A 23,485-nucleotide genomic window follows, 5' to 3' on the forward strand; every position below is an offset into this window, starting at 1 on the left:
AACTTGGTTTTCACTTAATGAATATAGCCTTGAGCATCCGTCATCATCGAGAACAAGGAACTTAGTGTTACATAAATATTTTACCCTATTGGATTAGTAAATGGTTTGTTAACTGGCTGATCCCCATTTCTATTCAAAGAGCATCTTTAGATAAATGAAGCTTTTGAATCACACCCCCAGGAAAAACTCTTGGCAAACATACTGTGCTTTTTGCCATAGGGTTCTCAAAGTATCTTAGAGAAATATTAAAAAGTAAACCTTTAGAAAAAAAGACTAGACCATTTTGCAAGAACCCATAACTCATCTTTTCCCACAGGACTGACTGATTTAAACAAGGGAACATAATTTAATGTTACTTAACTTCTGTTATCCTGAAGCCTGAAGCTTGATAACTTTTATCGACTCATCCCTATCATGAAAGAGCACTTTGAATGTTCCCTGTTCCTGGGGCTTCCCTATCAGGGCAGGGTGAACTAACAGCTGACTTGTTCCATTCAGCTCTCGGGTAACTGGAGTCCGCGAGATGATGGGATGCATTGAGAGGCGAGTGGACCAACTGACCCAACAGTGTTCAGCGCACAAAGAATTTGCTCTTAAGAAACAGCAATTAACTGCCTCGGTGGAGGGCCACCTCAAGAAGGTAGTCTCTTAAATGTGCCCTCCGTTGGCTACTACTTAGATGCAGCTCCTTCCTTGGTGATACTAGACAAGGTGATACTGGGTACCGCACCTGCAGCGTGGGGCATGGTGGGAGGATGGTGGCACATCTCCTTTGGCTTCCCTTAGGTTCCACATTGGGTTTTATCATTGAGCAGCATAGAGTTATATAGTTCACAACTGCTCAGCAACCATTCCTCTCTCAGGTTGCTGAAACTTGCTGTGTAATCCTCCTCACCACACCAGCCAGCCCTGAACACGTACACACAAATATAGTTCTTGCTCTGCATAGAACTGAACCGTGTGCATATTGGGACCGTGTCCTTGTTTTATGTAGGCCTGTGCCTGGTTCCAATATGTACACATTTCAGTTAACATGGTATCATACAACATGAGGACGGCACATAAATACCAAAAGTGATGTTTTAGGGATTTCCAGGGAAAAGTTGTCATTATCATACTTTATTGAAGCAGGTCAGCACAAAGGACGTGGTCATTCCAAATAAAAGCATACATGTGAAAATCCTTTTTCTGCAGAGTGGATACAATGACTTGGTACAGGAGAAATTTATTTCCTGTTTTCAAAGAGGAATAAAACCAGGCAGCTGCTGTTTGGCTAAATAAAAAATTGCTTATCTGTAGCTGGGATGTACAGCGAAAACTAGCTCAGGGACATTAATGCTAATGAACCTTGATGCCCCCGCTGGGTCTCAGATTTTCAACGATGTCTTCATCTGATACAGTGGACTCATATGCCTGACTTAAACAAGTAGAATTAGTAGACTTCACGGGAGAGGACATTAAATAACCACGTCTCTATCCACATTGCCCTCCCACCTGTTATTGATCCCGAAACTTGGGAATCTGAGACTTGTTCCGATGCCTGGGTCCAGGGAGAATCCAAATATGGCAGCAGCTGCAGAGCCACATTCCCTGGAGCTTGAGACTCAAGCTAATTTGGTGGTGGTGGACAACACAGTAGGAACTCAGACAACTGTTGCTCCTTGTCTTACTGCCAATTCAGAGCCAACTTGCCTGTGGGAGGTATGGGTCCTGGTGAGAGCCAGAAGATGAAGAATGTAACTTGGATGTTATAGAACCCTTTAAAGATTACTTTCCCATTGATTCGTGTGTACTAAAAATCAAATCATAGTCCCCCACATTCATCAATTACATGACCCACGTGGGCCCCTGTGTTTTACAGTCACATGTACAGGGTTTGGTACTGCCCCAGGGCTCCTAAATGTAGCAACCTCCAGGGTGATTTAATACCCAGCTTTGGACCTTTACTTCAAGATGTGCCTTTAGTGGGCCCCCTTCAACTTACAGTGGATGATTATGAGTTAATTAATCAGATAAATTCATCTCTGCTGATGTGTTAGCAAGTGCATTATCTTTTCTAGGTAATATAGGTGATAAGTTCTTAGAAGATGTGGATGATTGTTTATATCTCATTGCTGTTAATAAAATATATGTCTGTTAATAAATATATGTCTTTAAACATATACCCTGGGTATGTGGTGGGTCAGTAGCATTACCTCATATGAAGAGCAACATTATTAATTTTAACATGACATTCTAAAATATTTAAAACTATTTTTAGATGGAAATTGGTATATCCATTTAAAGTACAATGGGAATAGAGAGAGTAGTATTTATCTTTTCTATACATATGCAGACATGTATGCAAGTACATATTACTAAGACTGCAATATATTCTTTATTGCTAAAGGTGGAAATGTCAATTCAGAAAATCAGTCCAGTACTTTCCAGTGCAATGGATGTCGGTTCCAGCCTTTCTGAATCAGGGAAGATTTTGAGTAAATACTTGGAACTAGATATGAAAGCTAAGGTAAATTAAATAGGAATTATTATTGTGGTTATTATTTTGTAAATATGACTTCTTTTCTTTATATTCAGTGGCTATAAAACTTAATGCTAGCTCTCTTGAGGGTTGCAATTCTAAATTAATATTGTGGTAAATAATGACTTAAAACTTCTATTATGTGCATCTAAATTATTTATACTTATATGTGCATTTATTAGGGTGTTCACTGAACTTTGAGTTCACTGAAACTTTGTAACCTGGTATTAAACACTCATCTGGCCCCTTTTCCTCGCCTGGGAGATGTTAGCAACTCCTTTTGGGATGCCACAGGACGCAGGGAGAGTGTTTCTCTAAGACTATTTGTGATTTTCTGCTAGAGTAAGTTACGAGAGAAAATTCCCAGAAGCAATATGCATTAATGCAGGATTCCAGGAAGCAAATAAAAAACACAATCTTGCTGCAAGCCCAACGTTCAGGGACAGAAAATACCCTCCTCTTCCCGGCACCTTCTCTGGCTCCTCCTCACCCCTTTCCCCCTGGGACTTAGGTTCAAATATTCCTGCTAGTAGCTCCACCTCTGCACTGAGTCCCAACCGGCGCAGCAGATGTTTAGAAAGGTGAGTCTAGCAGCTCTCCCAGCTCACCCAAGTCAGTAGGCAACGGCCTTGTTATTCCATCGGTTCTCAGCCAGAAGACCTCCTTCATGTTTGGGAACTCACAGACACATCGATGTTTTAAATGGAATTTTTTTAACTCATTATTTCAAATGTTTAAAATAAAACATATGTCTGAATTCAATTTCACTATTATATTTTAAGAATTGTAGAAGAAGGGAGGAAATGGCACAGGGAGAAACTCCCCTGCTTCCTCCTACCCAGAGTGCTATCTGGAAGCAACACTTGGAAATGAAAATTAGCTTCATTCAGTGGAGTACTTGGGAAGCATATTAAATACAAGCAGGGAAGCAATTCCTTCTTGCTGCAAATGACAGTGAAGCTTTTTTCTTTCATTTTTGCTTGATTCCTAGTTCAGTCTCACATAAAATTTTACATGGCTCTTTCTGTGGCAATTGCAGATGTAATGCCTACCATACTGGCTTATCCGTTCTCTGTGAGATTTTACCTGCCAGGAAGTACACTCAAAAGAAGACCCAGAAGAGCAACCCTGTGGGCTACTTAGATTTCATATATAACATTTCCCCTACCCTTGTTCAAAAACCTTTCTAGATAGAGATTTAAGTGAGACTACATAAGTGACATGTCATTTTTTATAAATTAAACAAGGAGTAAACAATTTCTATAAACTTGCCATCTCTTGTATTATTATAATATATATATAAATTATAAATTAGTTTAAGAATTTGCTAGAGCTATTATTAAATTTCCCAAATTATTAAATTATTAAATTTCAAAAAGCAATCCTCATGTATAATTGTTAAATGAATTACTCAAAACATTTCTGCCATTTTGTTTTATAACTTTTCATACCAAACAGCCTTTCTTCTCTTTGTGACACACACACACACACACACACACACACACACACAAATAGAACGCTCCAAATGAAAAGCAGAGCTGGTAGAGTGAGAGAATAATTTGAGATGGTTTTCATTTTAAGATTACTTTTTTTTTTTTTTTAAGTTTGAAAGTTATGCCTTTTTTTCATTGAGGAGAGTTCTGGTACAAGTTCAATTAATAATTGTAATAGATGGATGTACAGAAGGTAATGAAATGTGAATGTTCATGATTCCCCTGTCAGCTTCTGACCCACTGTGCTTTGCTTTCATAGGAGACAGCACATGAATTAGAAGCAGCTGCAAAACTTATGACAGAGAAAAATGAATTTGAACCTGATGAAGTGGCATTGCTTTCTTCTAAAGCTAAATGGCTAGAGGAAGAATTAAAAATACTTGGCCAAAGCATCGGCTCCAGGTCGCAAGTCCTGCAAACTTATGTGGCATTTCTAAAGTCCTCAGAAGAGGTATGGTGCCCACATGTGGACCTTCTTCAGCAAAGTGGACTCTGCCCTTCTTCCTGCTTTCTCTGGGGGTAGAAGCCCTGCTGGGTGGTCCCGTATCCTCCACTCCCATGCGTGTACTCACTTACTGGCCCTTTATTCTCCAAGGCACCATACAAGAACTCAAAGAGTAGGTTGTTTTCCTAAAAAATAATGCAAGTGTTGGGTGTAGATACAAATAAGCAAGGTGGTTGTGTTGGAACGCTTTTTACTGTGGCCTACAAGCATTTATAATATCCTAAACAGAGAACAAAATTATTTAAAAATAAGTCATCTTCCACCATGGATCTCTTTGAATACTCAACAATTACTTTGATTCATTTAAAATGCATACACAGAATCAGAAATTATGGGCTTTTGGGTCGTCTCAGATCTGTCTTGTTTGATGCCTTTTTAAAAAAATTTTTATTGTTATGTTAATCCTATAACAAGTTTACCTCGGAGAGCTTCTTCTGAGGCACTGTTTTGACAGGGTCATACTAGAGAATCTGTGAAATTCCCTCCCGCAGACTACGGTTCCATCTCTCAGAGGTCCCAGTCTCTGGGAGATGGTATCAGTAATGGAAAAGGGCTAGGGTGCCACCCAGGAGCACGCACACTCTGCCACTCTCAGGGAGGCGGGCACTGGCCTAGCGGGAGGTAGAGCCTACACGGTCCACTCTGGGGTAAAGCCAACCAAAGTTAGGGAGCATGCTTGAATTTTTCTCACCCCCACCTTCCCACTGTCACCGGTCCCCCCTCCACCCCCAGCCCACCAACGTCCTGCCTGAGCACATCTCCTCTGTCAGCTCTCGTTCTGTAATGTTCTGAATTCTCACCCCTCAGGAAGAAGGCCATGCCCAGTCCCAGCAAATCTCAGGTAACCACTGCCCCGTTCCATGTCTTTACTCCACCTTTTGTCACCTAAACTTTTATTTAGTTTTTCTTAGCCCTGAACCCTTATGGTTTGGGAAAGGTATTGCAATTGACAGGATTATCCTGTTGAACATTTTTATTCGGAACTCGAAATGGTGGAGAAGGTACAAAGAAATGCTGTTTTCTGTGTCTTCATTGCCAAAAATGCACCTGCTTGGCTTCTACTTCAGCATCTACTTCCATGACCGGCTCTGGCCTTTGGGACCAAGAGCCTCTCTAGGGCTGGACCTTAGCTTTGCAAGAAACACTTTCTCAGAAGGACCTCACATCTTTCCACCCTCCCTGCGTTCACTAAATCTGTTTTGCTCCCTGGTGGAGCCTTCTGTCCTTCTCATGTTGGCGGTGCTCTCAGTCCGTCACCCTCCAACCCCCTCGGGCTTTCCTTCTTTCCTCACCAGCTCCTGGTTATTCATTTCCAGCCCACTCCCCATCCTGTCATCACCCTGCCGTCCACCCTGACTCTCCCTGCCAATTCCCAATACCAGGCCAAACCAACCCTCCGTTTACTCAGCTTTCAGACACTCCTATGGAAAATCATACGGTTGCGCTGATGGGCACTGTTACAATGTATGGGTGGCTGCCTCCGCCGGGGTCCCCGTACACTCCCTTGTTGGCGCCCATTCAGTAGTGATTCTCAAACATCTTACCCCAGTTTCCATCCCTAAATCTCAACCAAGGCCCTTTCCTTGTATGTGACTGACACATATGACAAAAAATCCTTGGCCTCCTTCGACTTCAAACCTATTGACACATGGCATCCCCCAGTTGCCAATAACGTGAAGCCTCTGTTTGTGCCCAACATGAATCAGCCATCAGTCCTTCCCTGCACGCGCCTATGCCCTTCAGAATCAAGCTTCAGCTAGACCATCCTCCACTTGTTCAAATCTGCTTTTTCCGTTGCTTCCTTCTTGTGGGTCTACAGCCATGGCCGATGGTGTTACCCTCACCAAGGCTGCCATTCTGTAATTGTCCTTCCCTTCGCGCCTGCGCTCTCTGAACGGGAAAATGACACTTCTCGCCTCTGCCTGCCTGTCCTCCCCAGGCCTCGCCCCGCTGCCTCTAGTGTATTCCCTCTTCAGTCCTGCCATTTACCACCCTTTCCCTCCATTGACATTGTCCTGATAAGCTACTTGCTAGTTGACAAATGAGATGCTGTATTTTCAGTCCTCATCCCCGTTAATCTCTCTGGCACATTTAACTCTCTCGCTCTCACCTCCTGTGACTTTTTAAAAGGCAGATTTGTTGAAGTACAATTTACATAGGATAAAATTCCCCTGTTTTAGAGTGTGAGGATTTTTAGTATATTTATAGAGCTGTGCAGGCATCGCTACACTCCAGTGTTAGTATATTTCCATCACCCCAAATAGGGGCCTGCTGCATACTTTTAGTCAATCCTGGCTTCCATCCTCCAGCCTCAGGCAAGCACGGAAATGCTTTCTGTCTCTGTAGATTTACCTTATTTGGATATCAACTTAAGTGGCATCATCTTGTCTACTTCTTTATCTGTTCCTTCTCCTTTTTCCTCATTTAGTTTGCTGTTTCTGAAGTGTGGTGAGTCATGGAGCTCTTACCTGTGCTCTCTTTTGGACATACTATACACTTTCTATACAAAATCACACCCCTGCCTGCGGTTTTAATACACTAATAACTCAAAAATGGTTCCTCAGCCCCCTCTCTTCCAAGTCCCAGACCAATGCTTTCAACTTCCAATCATACTAATTCCCTATATATCCTGTAGGCTCATAAAGCTCAACAAAACACAACCAGTTATCTGTTTTTCAAACATGTTTTTCTTCTGTGGCTTGGCATTGGATTAATGACCCCATCAGTTTTCAGAAGTCCCATGTAGAAGCTTCAAAGTCTTTTCCAAGACCTCTCTCAATGAACACTTGTTTTGTATGAGCCCCATTCTTTTCATTCCTGATTTCATTTATTTACTTAAAGATTTTATTCACTTATTCAAAAGTGAGAGAGAGAGCACAAGCGGGGGGGGGAGGGGTAGAGGGGGGATGGAGAAGCAGACTCCAGGGAGGCTGAGGGGGTCTCAATCCCAGGACCCTGGGATCATGACCTGAGCCGAAGGCAGATGTGTAACCAACTGAGCCACCTAGGCGTCCTCATTCCTGACTTCGTTTAATCCTTATAACACCTCTATGTTTAGTTACTATTATTCCTCTTTTACAAATAAGGAAAACTGAGACTCTAAGAAGTTAGGGTATCCAAGATCAAACAGCTAGTAAATGTCACAGCTGAAGTTTAATCCCTAGCCTCCTCCCTTTGGTCTTTTCTTGTATCGAAGGCCATGCTATCCCTTGTTTATCTATAGGGACAACCTAAAAGATTTCTGAATTCCCCTTCCCCTCCACCTGAACCATCACTTCCTCAGTTCAAGCCCTCACCATCTCTTGCTCAGCTTAAAGAAGTTGTCTTCTGCCTGTTCTGCTTCCTGTAATTATCCGCTTCACTCCTTTCAAAAAATGGTCATTCTAAAGCAAATCTGATCATGTTACCTCTTGACATTCAGGTAATATGACAAATGTAATTTGTGAAACAAATTATAAATAACTTTTTTTTTCAAATTATAAATAACTTTTACTAAAAATGGGTGATGGGTATTAAAGAGGGCACGTTCTGCATGGAGCACTGGGTGTTATACACAAACAAAATCATGGAACACTACATCAAAAACTAATGATGTGATTAACATAACATATGGTGATTAACATAACATAATAAAATTTTTTAAAAAAAGAAAAAATGGATAAAGTATTGAAGTTTATCATTAATTCCCTTAAAGCATAAACTAGTACAGATTCAAGGGAATTCCCATAAATGGCATCATTCTCACTTGCATTCAAGTTTCTTTGAGCCATGGAAAAGGAGGATGAATTAAAATTTATGTTTTGAGAGTTGCACATAACCAACAGCCCATCAAATTGACATCCCAGCCTGTAGCGTACAGCCCCATAGAAGTGCTGATAGTTATGCTGATTCTGAACCATTGTGACAGCTATCAGTTGTTTCAAACTAATGAGAATCTGTCACATCATGTTGGTTAGAGTAGAAAACAAGATGAAACCTGCTGGCCCGCTTTATCCAGCACCGTGATTCCTCTAGCTTCTTTCTTAACCACTCAGCTCACGCAACCTGAACTTCACTCACACTAAGATCTTTTATGGTGCTCTGAACCAGCCAGTGTTTTCACACTTGTGCCTTCACACTTGTTAACCCTTCCGTCTGGGATCCCCTTCTACTGCCTCTTACCCTGGATAATTCTGAAAGACACAGGTCAAAGGTCACTTCCTTTGGGTAGTTCTTCCCTATTTATTCCATGTAGAGTTGGTGGTCCCTCCTCAGCGGGCCCATAACATTGTGTGTATACTTGTCTTTGTGTTAACGATAATTTGCTTATGGTTCTCTTTCTCCCAGAACTATCTTTGGGAACCCAAGGAAATGAATCCTTAATTCTTTTTTTTTTTTTTCAAAGACTCTATTTATTTATTTGACAGAGAGAGAGACAGCGAGAGAGGGAACACAAACAGGGGGAGTGGGAAAGGGAGAAACAGGCTTCCCGCCGAGCCGGGAGCCCAATGTGGGACTCGATCCCGGGACTCCAGGATCATGACCTGAGCCGAAGGCAGTCACTTAACCAGCTGAGCCACCCAGGCGCCCCAATCCTTAATTCTTACCAGGGAAACTTAGGAGCCTCCATGGAGGAGGTAGCCATTTCACTAGTTCATGAAGGATAAGTAGAAAATTAAGGAAAGCTCATTCTAGGCCGAGGAAACAAGCATCAGCAAAACAGAAGCATGAATAAATGTAAAATGGGAAATGAGGATAGAACTTCTGTTTCTGAGCACCATTTGCAGGCCCACCTATTAAGTTCATTTAAATGATGAATGATGTTAATATCTTTAAAATATGGTGACTAACCATTGCCTGAAATTTCTCACCTTGTTTAGATTGCTTTTGGTAGTTATGAGCTCTTTGAGTCTTGTTCTATTGGCCATTAAATATTACTCAAAATGCATAAAAGCTTGTGTCAGAATTTTTCTATTTCTACATTACCCAATTACATATTAATCTATAGTTCTACAGGCATATTTGATTTTATATAAGCTCTGATCAAAGAGTGATTTAAAATAATCTAGTACTGCTAGCATTGGTTAGCAAATGAGAAAATATAGTTTTAGGCAGGCGAAGTAATGTACCTCAGTAAGATAAGCCTATGGAGGCAGCTTAATATTAATACTTGCACAGAAAATTGGTAATTGTTTGTACTTTTTTATTCTGGTTTATCACTGATTAGAAGGAAATTGTGATTAATAATTATAAATAATTTTTCGCAGGCTTACATTTCTTTCCTTCTGATTTGTATTCCCTGGTTGTGTGTGTGTGTGTGTGTGCGCATGCACGTGTGTATGTATCTTCCTTCTGAATTATAAAACTCGGCTTTAAAGGGACCCACACTGGTCTTTGACACAAATTGTCCCCAGTTGCAAAACATGCACATATGTAATACATAAATATGGTTTTGGCTATGGTAACTAGGTCTTATGGGTAACAAACTTGTCAGCTTAATTTGCTACTGAGGGGTAGTCCTATCTGTCAACAGCCTAAATGGATTTTCGTGTCTTTTCAGTAATTGACAATATTCAATAATAACTTAAAGAATTCTGAAATGTAGTTTCTGTTTAATTTTTACATAGGTTTTTACTAGAATCTACTGCTATTTTTCTTTAAAAATGTTTTTAAGTGTTCTTAATTTTCATTTATACTCTCCTTTTTTTTTCTTTTTCTTTTAGGTACAGGAGCAGTGTCAGAGCCTAAAGGAGTTTTACCAAACTGAAATCCTGCAGAAGGAAGAGGATGATGCTGAAGCCAAGCATCGATCTGACTCAGCTGAGAAGCAATGGCAGCTATTTTTGAAGAGGAGTTTTTTAACTCAAGACCTAGGGCTTGAGTTCCTTAATTTAATAAATATGGTAAGAATGACATTAAATGTGTTACACCTTCTGCAAGGATACCTTGTCAAAGTCAAAACCATAAATTCAAAAGTCCATCTGTCTGCTAATCAGCCTTGCTGGTTTAGGAAGTTGTTTTTGGTTTTATTATTTTTTATTTTTTTTTAGCTTTATTCAACCCAGAACAGTCCTAAAGCTGAGCATTTATATGCTTATTTGGTCTTAGACCTCCTATTCATTTCTAGTGAAGGCTATTTTAACTATTAAGAAGAAAGAGTGACTATAATTCAAATACAACATTGCCATTATTACATAGAGACCTCAATAGAAGTCCATCCGAAAGTTGTATTATTTTGAGAGCGTGCAAAAAGTCCTTACAAAATTTCCAGGGGCTAAAGACAACATCTAGGGTGAATCATCATTTTGAAGAATTTCTTACCATAGCAGATCTTTTCATAGTAAAACTCCATTATATTTAGAAATGTACTTCAAAATTTTAGTTGTCGAGTTATATCTGTAAAATACTAGAATTTTTATATCAACCCATGACCCATATAAAGTTCTCTACAGAGTTTTTAAAAAATGGCTAATCCACCTCTCCTTTAATACCTCAAGTATCTTCCTAATGAAACTGCTCATTTTGTTGTTACAAAATTCCAGCTACTAGAAACATTTTTTTTTTTTTTAATGTTAAGCCAAATCTGGCTTCATATCTCTTTCTAACCCTCTGTAGCTACACAGGGGAAAAAAGTGTTCATATTTCATTCTTCTCACACATGAAAGTCCTTCAAACACTGAAAATAGTTGCTATGTCTAATCTGGGTTTTTCCAGTAGCTAACCACATAGAAATCCTTTCTATCATTTATGAGATAGCTTCGTTTCTCTTTCCATCCTAATTCTCCCTCCCAGAATTTTCTATGGTTTGTCAAAATCATTCATAAAATGTAACCAAAAAGTGAGGTCCAACTTCAACACAAAGTACAAGAAAGTGGACATCATCCTTTACTAAGGAGACCTAAGATTATGCTAACATTTTTAGCAATAATTTCACTTTGCTGGCTCATATTAGGCTTGTGATCAAATAAAACTCCCCTTACATTTTCATTGCAATTCCTACCAAGCTACTTCTCTCCCATCTTATATTGGTCAGGCATTTATCTTTTACATACAAATGCAGGCCTTTATATTTATTCCTATTTAATGTCATTTTGTTAGTCTTTACCCATGATTCCATCTTGTTAAAATCATTCTGAATCTGCTCTCTTTTCTGAATTTAATTCTATACATTTTATAAGTAGGTCTTCTGTGGCTGCAAGTAGATTTTTAATAAAAGTGTCCAGGGGCAAGTCGACTTCCCAATCCATTAAGCCATCACTTGATTAACCCGTTTATTAAACGGTCATGGACACTTCCAATCGTACTTCATTTCAACCACTAATTCACAACTTTTTTCCTAAGTCTGTCATGAGCGAGATAGAACAAAAGAGTGCCTACCTACCAATTATCCTATCAATTACGTAAGTATAATTTGGCATAAATCAGGCTGACTCCTTGTGATCGAGGAATTCTTTCCAAAGTTCTCACAAACTACTTGATCCATGATAAACTTATTGCACTGATTTTCAGTGTAAGGCTTACCAATCTGTAAATGATGTAGACCATCCTTTTCCCCTTTGTGAAAATCAGGGCATTTTCCTTTCTCTAACTTTCTGGCCCTTCTCTTATTTTCTGTCGATTTGCAAAGATAACTGACATCTGCAATTTTCCCGGTACTCTGAAATGTGATGAGTCTCAGTCTGGAGTCTGAATTCATTTAGAAGAGTTAGGTTCTATAACTATTCTCATCACTTTGAGCTACAATTTTCTCTTTTTTTGTGTGATTTTTTTTTATTATTATGTTCAGTTAGCCAACATATAGTACATCATTAGTTTTTGATGTAGTGTTCAATAATTCATTGGTTGCATGTGCAATTTTCTCTTTATGTACTCTCTCCACTTTTACTGTTTGAAGACTATTCTTATTAAATCTATGAGGAAACAAAATAAGTATTAAATAGTGCTAATTTATCTAATGCTATTCTTTTTTTTTTTTTTTTAAAGATTTTATTTATTTATTTGAGACAGAGAGAATGAGATACAGAGAGCATGAGAGGGAGGAGGGTCAGAGGGAGAAGCAGACTCCCTGCCGAGCAGGGAGCCCGATGTGGGACTCGATCCCGGGACTCCAGGATCACGACCTGAGCCGAAGGCAGTCGCTTAACCAACTGAGCCACCCAGGCGCCCCTCTAATGCTATTCTTAAGCATCAGAGAAAACTTGCTAAGCAATTTGCCCATGTTCTTATGTTATACAAGTGCTTTATTGTAAAAACTAATTAAGTTATTTTTCATTTGGAACATTTAGAACACGTATTATCTATCTATCATCTTTTACATTTTTACTCAGTCTCTTGATTGTGTACTTCTCTAATTTGTATTCACAATGGAATTCAAATATTTGCAAACTACACTTTTATGTCTATCCTTTTTATTACTAACTTCATTTCAGAAATTTATTTTTCAGTTCTGAAATTTCCAGTTGGATCTTTTTTTATTAGATTTCAATTGCCAGTGAAGTTCTCTCTCTTGTCCTCTCTCCATCTCTCCTGTACTTTCTTGACCATATTAATCATGGATATTTTAAAGTGTTTGTTGGCTAATTCCAATATCTGGGCCTGGAGTTGTTTCTGTTGTCTACTTTTCTCTTGGTTTCCAATCATGTAGTCCTGTGTTGGCAGGACCCATGATTCAAATCTATCAAATCTCAGACAGTATGTATAAAACACATGCTTTACCCCGAGGTCCTTACCACTTTCATATAATAAATTCCTCCTTATTGATAAGACTTAAGATCCACCTAATAGTTAACTTTAATGGTTCAGTGACATTCTGAGATAAGAAATTATTGGTAAAGCAAGTAAAACACATTTTTAATCCTCTTCATATTTTTTGGACCATTAGGCTTTTAAACAAACATTATTGTTGAAATGTGGTAACCAGTTTTGTTGTTAAAAGGGAAGAAGGCCAACTGGCATTTTCCACTGAGTGTCCTGCTCTTGATTAGGTTGCTGTGGCTCATCTTTTCAAGCTTGAAACTGAAAAATTTTCAGTTCATCTAAAAAAAATCATCAAGACCAGAGAAATTGATTTAGGTGAGAAATCTGGCAGACATCTTGATGAAAGTGTCAATTTACTAATTTATAGTGGTGAATATCAAAGATGCTATCCAGGTTACTGCCTTCCTGTTATCAACATATCTAGAAAACAAAACACACCATTAACTGTGCCTGAATTCAAATGGAAAATGGGTAATTTAGTACCCTATTAGATAAGATTATGACAAATTTTTCCATGCCCCTACACAGAAGTAGGGTGAGTATTGTGTTTACTAACTAGACCTTGGACAAATTATTTAATATTCCTGAGTGGTCAAAATTTTAAGTCTGCCAAGTGCATCATCACTCTTCTTGAATCCTGCTAGCTAGACAGCAACAAATACTACTGTGCTCTCCCTTTTCCAGACCTCACTCGAATCATGCCCTGTGGATTTTGCTTGACACTGATATGCTGCAATTTCCAAGTTTACATTAAATTATATGTTATATTTTGATTAATAGTTACTTAATAGTATGTGAAAGATACCCTAACTTTATAGCATAGGTAAAAAAATATATTATTTGCAATGGGTTTTGCTGAAGTTGTCTAGTATCTTTTATGATATATTAGAATCTTGTTAACCATAATTGCAGAATATATCATTTTATTTCTGAACCCCCAAATTCATGGGAGGAAATCTCATTTAGGACCTGCAATTATATTCTTTTGTAATTAATCAGTACTTTATTATGTCTAAATTGATATAAAAATATAAATATGAAATACTGATGTCCTTTAAAATAATTTAAAAATAAGATGGAGTTTTAAAATATTGTTGCATATTTATGACACTATCTTCTGACTACAGTTTAAAAGATCCCTTGACTTTTAGATACCTAGCTGTAATTGCAATTATAGACAACCACGCATATTTGCTCCTTAGAAATTTAATGATTTATTGAGAAAGGCTGGCCATCAAAGTAAAAACCATTGTTTTGTCAACCAAATATTCAAATATCACATTTTGTATGTGCAAACATAAAAAAAACACTAGGTCTTACTCTTTACTTCTCTTATCCTTCTGCCTCCAGTTGAATTTCCCCTTGTTTAAAAACAGTGTTTAAAGGTTTTCTGATCAGTCAACCAGAACATATAGAAGTTGGGAAAAGGGCTCTGCATTTAGATATTGTGATTCTAGTGCATAAAAGAGATACAAATATAGAGATATGTAGACGTATACATTTCAGTTCTCACAAAAGGGAGTAACTTCAAGCACGGCTCACAAGAAAAATTTAAAATAATCATAGTATATACAATGGGATAGTTTAAAGAGAAAAACATACCCCTCATATTCCTGATACTAAGATTTTGACACATTCTAATGAGTGTGTTAAAATTAAAGGTGGACTACACTTCAAAACTTATGCATTAAAATAATCTTGACTTCAACATTTCTGGTTCCTGGTGCTCATTCTATCCCCTTAAGCCCTAGGAAATAACCAGACCCTGGCCAGGGGTGCGAGGGTTGGGACTCAAACACCACTGAGGTTTTGAAGAACTCAGGACCTGGTGTCCAAGCATATAATATAGGTTCTGAGAGCCCCACTGTGCCTTCACACAAGCATTCCAGACTTGTCCTGATATCAGAACCGTGCCCTGCATTGGCTATGATCAGGTGTTTGCTTCCTAAAATAGTGTATGCAAAAATGTTGTGTCTCTTGGGAAAGAAAAGCCATTATATGGATTATTAATTTAACAGGCAAAAAGGGATGAAATATTAAATGCGAAAAGTGAAGTGCACTTTATGGAGAACACTATGGAAAGCCAGAAGGCAGAAAGAGAAGAACTCAGCCACCTTCGGATGACATGGCAACTTAAAGCCATTGCAAGCAAGCCTGTGAAACAGCAGTGGGGAGCATTCAAAGAACAACTTAGAAAGGTACAGGAACATGCAGTGGATATTATTAAGTCTTAAAAACGAATGAAATTCTGACATATGCTGTAGCATAGAAGAGACTTTAAAACATGATGCTAAGTGAAATAAGCCAGTCACAGAAGGGTAAATGTTGTATGATCCCACTTACATGAGGTACCGAGAGTCAAGTTCATAAAGAGAGAAAGCAGAATAGAGGTTACCGGGGCTGAGGGGAGAAGGGATGGGAGTTACTGGTAAATGGGTACAGAGTTTAGTTTGGGATGATAAAAAGTTTTGGAGGTAGATGGTGGCGGTGGGTACACACTAATGTGAATGTCCTAATTCCACCAAACTGCACAGTTAACAATTAGTTAGAATGGTAAATTTTGTTATGTATATTTTACCACAATAAAACCAGAACGAAGTAAAGGAAATTCAGGGCCTGCACTTTTGTTCACTGGTGATTTAGAACCTTGAACTCACTTGAGGTAGTGAGTGTTTTCATAGGGATGGAAAAGTTCGATGACATACTAGTCATCGCTGGAATGGTCGTTACATATTTGCTGGTGGTATCAAAGAAAACAAACCCATGACTATCTAATGTTTATTTCAGACTACTTACAACTTACAACTTCTTCAGGAAGCACTTATGCCTGTGTCTGCTCTTGACCTTGGAGGGAGCCTCCAGACCATTTTAGGTCTACAGAAAAAATGGAACGAAATGAAGCCTCAGCTCCAGGTGAAGAAACAGACTGATAGACTTGGGTGAACGGGAAAAAAATAAAAAACTGAGGCTTTCAGAGGGGAAGGGGGTAGGGGGATGGGTTAGCCCGGTGATGGGTATTAAAGAGGGCGCTTATTGCATGGAGCACTGGGTGTTATACACAAACAATGAATCATGGAACACTACATCAAAAACTAATGATGTACTGCATGGTGACTAACATAACATAATAAAATTAAAAAATAAACAAAACATAAAATGGATTGCCATATGACTTAGCAGTTGTACTCTTGGGCATTTATCTCAGAGAAATGAAAACTTATGTACTAAATACTATGTACACAAATGTTTATAGCAGCTTTATTCAAAATAGCCCCAAACTAGTAACTACCCAAGATGTCCTTCAACAGGGAATGTTTAATGATTAAACTAAACAGCCATGTCATGGAATACTACACAGCAATAAAAGGCATGAATGATTGATATACACAACAGCCTGGATGAATCTCAAGGGAATTGGCTGAATGAAAACAGCCAATCCCGAATGTTGTTTATTGTGTGATTCATTTATATAATGTTCTTGAAACAACAAAACTTGAGAGATGGAGAACAGATTACTGGTGTCAGAGTTAGGGATGGATAGGGGAGGAAATCATTATAAAGGGAGCCATGTGGTGATTGAATAATCCCTTATCTTGATTGTGGTTGTGGTTACATTAAGCTACACATGTGATAAAATTGCATAGGACTACACATATACACAGACACACAGACACACACACAAGTGCATGTGTAATTGGAGAAATCCAAAACAACTCTGTGGATTGTACGAATGTCAACTTCCTGGGTTTTATCTTGTTGTACAAGATGTTAACTTTGGGGAAGAGAAGACTGGAGAAAAGGAGCATGGAACCTCCCTGTACAATTCTTTTTTTTTTTTTTTTAAGATTTTATTTATTTATTTGACAGAGAGAGACACAGCAAGAGAGGGAACACAAGCAGGGGAAGTGGGAGAGGGAGAAGCAGGCTTCCCGCCCAGCAGGGAGCCCGATGCGGGGCTCCACCCCAGGACCCTGGAATCATGACCTGAGCCAAAGGCAGACGCTTAACGACTGAGCCACCCAGGCGCTCCTCCCTGTACAATTCTTTGTAATTTTCTTTGAATCTATGATTATTTCAAAATAAAGATGTTAAAAGACAACACAAAACAAAATGAAACTGTTCAGTTGAGGTTTACCTAATTAATTTTCACAGACGGGTGAATTACTTTTTTTTTTTTAAACAAAAACATTGCTTGTCTAAAACTCCACTTTAAAAAGACATTTTTCTGGGGCGCCTGGGTGGCTCAGTTGGTTAAGCGACTGCCTTCGGCTCAGGTCATGATCCTGGAGTCCCGGGATCGAGTCCCGCATCGGGCTCCCTGCTCGGCAGGGAGTCTGCTTCTCCCACTGACCCTCCTCCCTCTCATGCTCTCTGTCTCTCATTCTCTCTGTCTCAAATAAACAAATAAAATCTTTAAAAAAATAAAATAAAATAAAATAAAAAAATAAAAATAAAAAGACATTTTTCTTACTGTTGTTCTGCACTGTTCTGTATTTGATGAGACACAAACATTCAGGCCACAAAATGTCCTTAATATATTCTTATCTTAGATTATTTTAATTTATGTTAAATTATTTCCTTATTAATGTATTTATCACATATATTGACTCTAATTATTTCCCTAAGAGGTATAGACACATTTTAGATGAAGACATCTGAGAGCAAGGATGGGCAAGCTCTGACACAGAGGCCCTCCTGCCCTTTGTCCCCGAAATTGCCACTATGATGTCACTGTCCCCGCCCACTGGCACCCCAGGTTCCCAACACCCTCCCAGGAATCTTGCTGTGCTCTCCCTGTTCTCCCTCTCAGAGAGCCCTCAGGAGATGAGATAAAACCATGAGTCATGTTCCCAGGCCCTGACTCTGAATGCATTCCATACCCTCAACCTGCTGCGGCTCCTAAACCTGATACAGCTGCCAAAAGTGATTGCTGGTCATGCTGTCCTCCTGCCTGGCTTCTTGTTCTTTGCTGCAAAGTCAAGCTATCTGCGTTTCTGTTGGTCACAACTTCCTAAGTGTTGGCCTTAAAGAATGCTGAATCAGAAAATGGAAGATTCCTTTAAGGAATATCTATTTTAGATTCTTTAAAATAAAACTGATATCATGGATAACCAGCCCCCCGCACAAAAACACACCATTGTAGCCCATGGTGAATGAGTTCTTGTAAAATCTTAGAAAATTCAACTACCCTACGTGTTAGGTACTTTGATATACCCTGTGTTATATATGCCTATTTGCATTTCATGTTTACATGGGTGCACATGCCCCTGCACGTGCGTGAGTGTGTAAATCCCTCGAAGTCAGGGGCCATTTCCAAGCTTTGTTAGTTCTGTCACTGTGACGTGCATATATTTGATGTCCCCATGCTTGATTTCAACTTGAAGACCTTTCTGTTACTCTTCTGCAAATTATTTCCTTTGCCTAAATCATTTCCATTACTTTTCTCCTTGATAGAAGAAGATCCATCCCTGATGTTATAGTGACTTCCTCTTTGAGTTGTCCACCCTTTGCAAGTTCTATCCCAGAATCTGGATTCCTATAAGGGATCTCTGAGCAGTGCTGGGTAAAAAGGAAGCTGCTTTATCCCTCCCTACATATGGTGGCTATTTGTGGATTCTGGGATGACCATTTTTTTAAAAGATTTTATTTATTTATTTATTTATTTATTTATTTATTTATTTATTTATTTGAAAGAGAGAGAGAAACAGCATGAGAGGGAAGAGGGTCAGAGGGAGAAGCAGGCTCCCCGCTGAGCCGGGAGCCCGATGTGGGCCTCAATCCCAGGACTCCGGGATCATGACCTGAGCTGAAAGCAGTTGCTTAACCAACTGAGCCACCCAGGTGCCCTGGTGGATTATGGGATGACCATTTTTAAAGCAGCATATCTACCACATGGCTCAGCTGGTAGTTCACTCCGACCACTCTGTTACTCTAGAGGACAAATAATTCCCCCAATATATTTTTAGACTTGCCTTCTCTGGTGTTTTTACCACACTGCCTGATTCTAGTCTGTATTAAATATCAGAGATGGTCATGGCTTCACAGAATATCTAAAATACATTCAGTTAACAGATAACTGGAGTATTTGGTGTGCCACAGAAATAGGTGACTTTGTAGTTTACCAGCTGGCTTTGAAACAGGTTTTTTTGTATTGTTGATAATTTTTTTTTTTTAAATTTCTGAGAAGTTGGGGATAGAATAATGTATCCTTAGCATCAAGCACAAAGCTTGGATTTGCAGGGATGGGGTGGGGCTGACAATAAATAATTATTAACAAATGAGAGAATGATTTGTGATTTAGGTCTTCCTATAGTCAGTTATAAAGTAAAAAGCTCCCTAAAAGCTGGATATTTTTATTGCTTTTAACTTTTTAGCAACTGAATGATGAAGTTCAGTACATTATAAAAGAATCAGAAGAGTTAAGTGGCAAAGGAGCCCCTATGAAAGAGAAGTCTCAACAACTAAAGGGGCTTATTCATCTCCATCAAACACAGAAAGAGAGAATCCAAGATTACGAGGATATCCTGTACAAGGTGGTCCAATTCCACCAAGTCAAGGAAAAGGTAAGACTTGTCATGGATACCTGGAAGACCCTCAGTTTTAAACTATAAAGTTAAAAATAAATTATTGTGCAAAAAAGGCCAAATTTTTTATTCTGGTATTAGGAGCTTTCCACAATCTGGCCTTTAACTTTTTTCTCACTATGCCTCTATCCTCCCTTATGATCCAGCCAAACTGAGCTCTTCTTTGTCCCTCAAAGATAGTGCACACATTCCTAACTCCAAGCCTGGACTCTCAGGCACCATTACCTGACAGATCCTTTTCTCTCCCCTCTACTATTTAAACCCTGCCCCTGCTTCCAACAAACCTATGTCACTTGGAATGTTTTGTCTCTCTTCTAAATTTCCAGAACTTTCATTGTTTATTTCACACATTTGTCATTTTTAGCACCTTGATTCTTTTTTTTAAGATTTTATTTATTTATTTGAGAGAAAGATTGAGAGAGAGAGAGCAAGAGTAGGGGGAGAGGGAGATGGAGAAGCAGACTCCCTGCTAAACAGGGAGCCTGATGTGGGGCTTGATCACAGGACTCTGGGATCATGACCTGAGCCAAAGGCAGACTCTTGACTGACTAAGACACGCAGACGCCCCTAGCATCTTGATTCTAAATTACTTCTTCCCCTCAACTCAAGTGTAAGCTCTTCGAGGGAAGAAAACAAATTCTTTTTGGGTTTTTTTGTATCTCAATTAACTGACAATATGGAGTGCTCAATAGAGCTTTATAGTTATTAGCTTCTATTAACAGAAAATGGACATCTATCAATTTCCCTTTAAAATAGCCTCTGAATTTACTCAGATCACAAGTCTAAATCTTGCAAAGGTTTTAAACTCTGACCAAAAAGAGTGTTTTCTTTTTTAATAGAATTGACAGTGTTAATCCCTCAATTTTACCCTATCAGTTTGAAGCACTGTAACATTTTTTTGGTCTATGACACTAGTAATTATAGATGGGCTCGGCAGCATTTTGACCAGTAGTAAAATTGGTTATAGCAAGTGGGCTTTTAAAAAAAATCTATCTTCATAAAAAATAGGAAATCCATGTTAATTGTTAATGTCCTAAATTCCAGCTGGGTCATCTCAATAAGTCAAGGGAAATGGACCTTTTAGAAGAGCCAAAGGATCTGGATGATGCCCATGAAGCCCAGGTTCACCTCAGTCGCTCGCAGGAAAAGCAGGCACATATTGATCATCTCCATGAACTGGCCCTTTCCCTGGGAGTGGATGTCATCTCATCAGTGCTACGGCCTGTAAGCAACTTAGAACACCATCACTCACACCTAACTAAAGCTGAGAGTTGGGATATAATATCAAAGAAACCAGGCAGATTGCCTAGTATATGTTAAATTTAAAAATACATTAAACCATTGGGATAGTTATTTGTGGTGAATCTCTACCACCTATAACAAAAGAAAAGACTTTTAAGGAGAAAAATCTGTTTATAGAAGTCTTGTTTAATACATCTATTCTCATGCTAATTAAAATGTAGAATTGTAGAGCTGTGTTGTCTAATATGGATGGCAGTCAGGTTTTCGCATTTGAAATGTGCCTAATGCAACTAAAGAACTAACTTTTCATTTTATTTATTTTTAATTAATTTAAAATTTAAAACTGACACTCACTGTAATTATGGAAAAACTTTTAAGTACGTTGGGAACAGCTTGGATATGTGAATCTACATTTTAAACTATAAACTATGAAATTTGAATACAGATCAAGTATTTCTGATAGAAGTTTAGCAACAATTAAGAAGTGCTTGTAAGTGTGAAATACACGCTAGATTTCAAAGACTTAGTATAAAAAGCTGTATTAATATTTTTTACATTTGTTTACATGTTAAAATGATGATATTTGGTTGAACAAACTATATTCTGAAAATGAGTTGCACCTGTTTCTTTTTTACTTTTTAATATGGCTACTGGAGAATTTTTAATTATTCATGTGGCTCAGGTTATATTTTGATTGGACCTATGCTGCTTTAGCATTTTGGATCTGGAAGGTATCCTAGAGATGATCTAGCCCAGGACACTCATTTTATAAAAGAAGGATCTGAGGCCCAGAGAAGCTGCTCTATCCATAAAAGCCCATAAAGAAGGAGCTTCCTGGCTTCACCAAAGGCTTGCATACTCATTACTGGATCTGCTTTATGCCACTGGCCTGACCTTAACAAAGGAGACTAAAAAAGAAGAAAATATTTCCAGATCATAATTTTATAAATAACACATTGGACTCTGATTAAAAAAAAAAAAATCCTTCTCCAAATTCCCAATTTGAGGGAAGAAAAGATTATTTATTCTATCCAATATGTATAACATAAATAAAATAATAATGGCCAATTTTACTTTAAAGTTCATTTAAGATCTCCACTAAATGATATGGAATGCAATGAACCTAAAGTGTTTTTTTTTTAATTTTTTAACTGAAAGACATAGAAATACAAAATATCTGTCACTGTTTATAGAATTGGTTTTTACCAAGAAGGAGTTTTCTTTTTAAAGAGTTTTATTTTATTGATAGATTTATTTTAAAAAGAAAGAAAAAAGTAAGATGTGTCACTTTGCACAAATAATATTATAAATTTTTCTCCAGCCCTCATCTGGCCTTGGCCTCAGCAGCCCTCTGTGTTGAGCACAGATTGGCACACTTGCATAATGAACCTGAGGTTAAGTTCAAGTTGACAGGAAAATTATAGTGCAGAAGCTCAATGTTTCCAGTGCATATTTTATGCCTTTTGAAGTAAAAATTATACCTTATAATAAACGGCGTCTCTGAAGAGTTGGGTGTGATGAGCCAATCTTCAAAACTGTAGTTTCAAGACTAGAGTTGCAGTGGTTTGCCTTCCCCAACATGCTGGTGTCTGGCTTCTTTCTGAAATCATTACATTCAAATATGCTTAAGGTAAGTTAAGCCAGGAACTGGTTTTTTAATGCCCTTTATAAGTTTCATAACGCAGGTAAATAGCACGTTCGTCTCATTGCTGTTTCACCCACTCCTTTGTCACTTTCTCTTCTCTTTCATTTTCAGCACTGCTCTAACATTTCTGCAAAGAACCTGCAGCAGCAGCTGGACCTCCTTGAGAGGGACCATGTGAACTGGCGTGCCAAAGCCCAGGAGTATGAACGGACCCTGACCTGCAGCTTGGAGTACTGCACCTCAAGGGACAAGATAAACGAGGTGGGGTGGCAGGGGTGAGAACCGACACTGTCAAAAGCTGCTCTGAACCTAAAGCACATGTCTCTTGTCTGTACATGTGCACCCACAATCAGGAGACCTTTTATTCCACCTTGACCTTTCATCCACCAGCACGGTCTCAGGGCTCTGAAAGTTTGAGTAAATTTCCAGCACCCAAGTCAGTATGTTGTCAATGCATAGAAAAGCCTGGAATACACTACTGTGGTGTTTTATTTGCTTTCTTTCCCCCCACTCAAGCCTGTACAGCAATTGCTTGCTTGAGTGGATATAGCCCATTAGGGCAGAAACTGTGATGCTGTCCCCATGAAGCCAGCTCCGAATTGCTGAGATTCTATTTAAGTACCATTGACTCACAGTGAAGGGGGTGCCAAGGGCCAGGGGAGCAGGCTCTTTGCCTCAGTGGCTACAAAGTATTATCACCAAAGTCAAGTGGCTGGTTTCATATTTACTCAAATGGAGTGGCTTCCTGGCAAAACAACT

General features: G+C 38.8%; 1 protein-coding gene and 1 long non-coding RNA gene across 8 annotated transcripts in view; one reads left to right on the forward strand and one right to left on the reverse strand.

Annotated features, from left to right (window-relative positions):
* The window catches only part of CCDC141 (coiled-coil domain containing 141), a 210,969-nt gene that overhangs the window by 140,015 nt on the left and 47,469 nt on the right, over nt 1-23,485 (forward strand). For all 3 annotated transcript variants that reach the window (XM_035007626.1, XM_035007624.1, XM_035007625.1), the window contains exons 11-19: nt 499-640; nt 2,390-2,509; nt 4,274-4,465; nt 10,222-10,401; nt 15,274-15,453; nt 16,043-16,168; nt 19,630-19,818; nt 20,884-21,063; nt 22,838-22,987. In XM_035007626.1, coding sequence (XP_034863517.1) covers nt 499-640; nt 2,390-2,509; nt 4,274-4,465; nt 10,222-10,401; nt 15,274-15,453; nt 16,043-16,168; nt 19,630-19,818; nt 20,884-21,063; nt 22,838-22,987 — 1,459 coding nt within the window. The remainder of the gene's footprint in view (nt 1-498; nt 641-2,389; nt 2,510-4,273; nt 4,466-10,221; nt 10,402-15,273; nt 15,454-16,042; nt 16,169-19,629; nt 19,819-20,883; nt 21,064-22,837; nt 22,988-23,485) is intronic.
* Nucleotides 1-23,485, reverse strand: part of LOC118012273 — a 118,311-nt gene that overhangs the window by 93,917 nt on the left and 909 nt on the right. For all 5 annotated transcript variants that reach the window (XR_004679662.1, XR_004679666.1, XR_004679664.1 and 2 more), the window contains exon 2: nt 22,563-22,681. This is a non-coding gene — a long non-coding RNA (uncharacterized LOC118012273). The remainder of the gene's footprint in view (nt 1-22,562; nt 22,682-23,485) is intronic.

This window comes from Mirounga leonina, unplaced genomic scaffold (assembly GCF_011800145.1).
Source record: "Mirounga leonina isolate KUSES-001 unplaced genomic scaffold, KU_Mleo_1.0 Mir_151, whole genome shotgun sequence".
NCBI lineage: Eukaryota > Metazoa > Chordata > Mammalia > Carnivora > Phocidae > Mirounga > Mirounga leonina.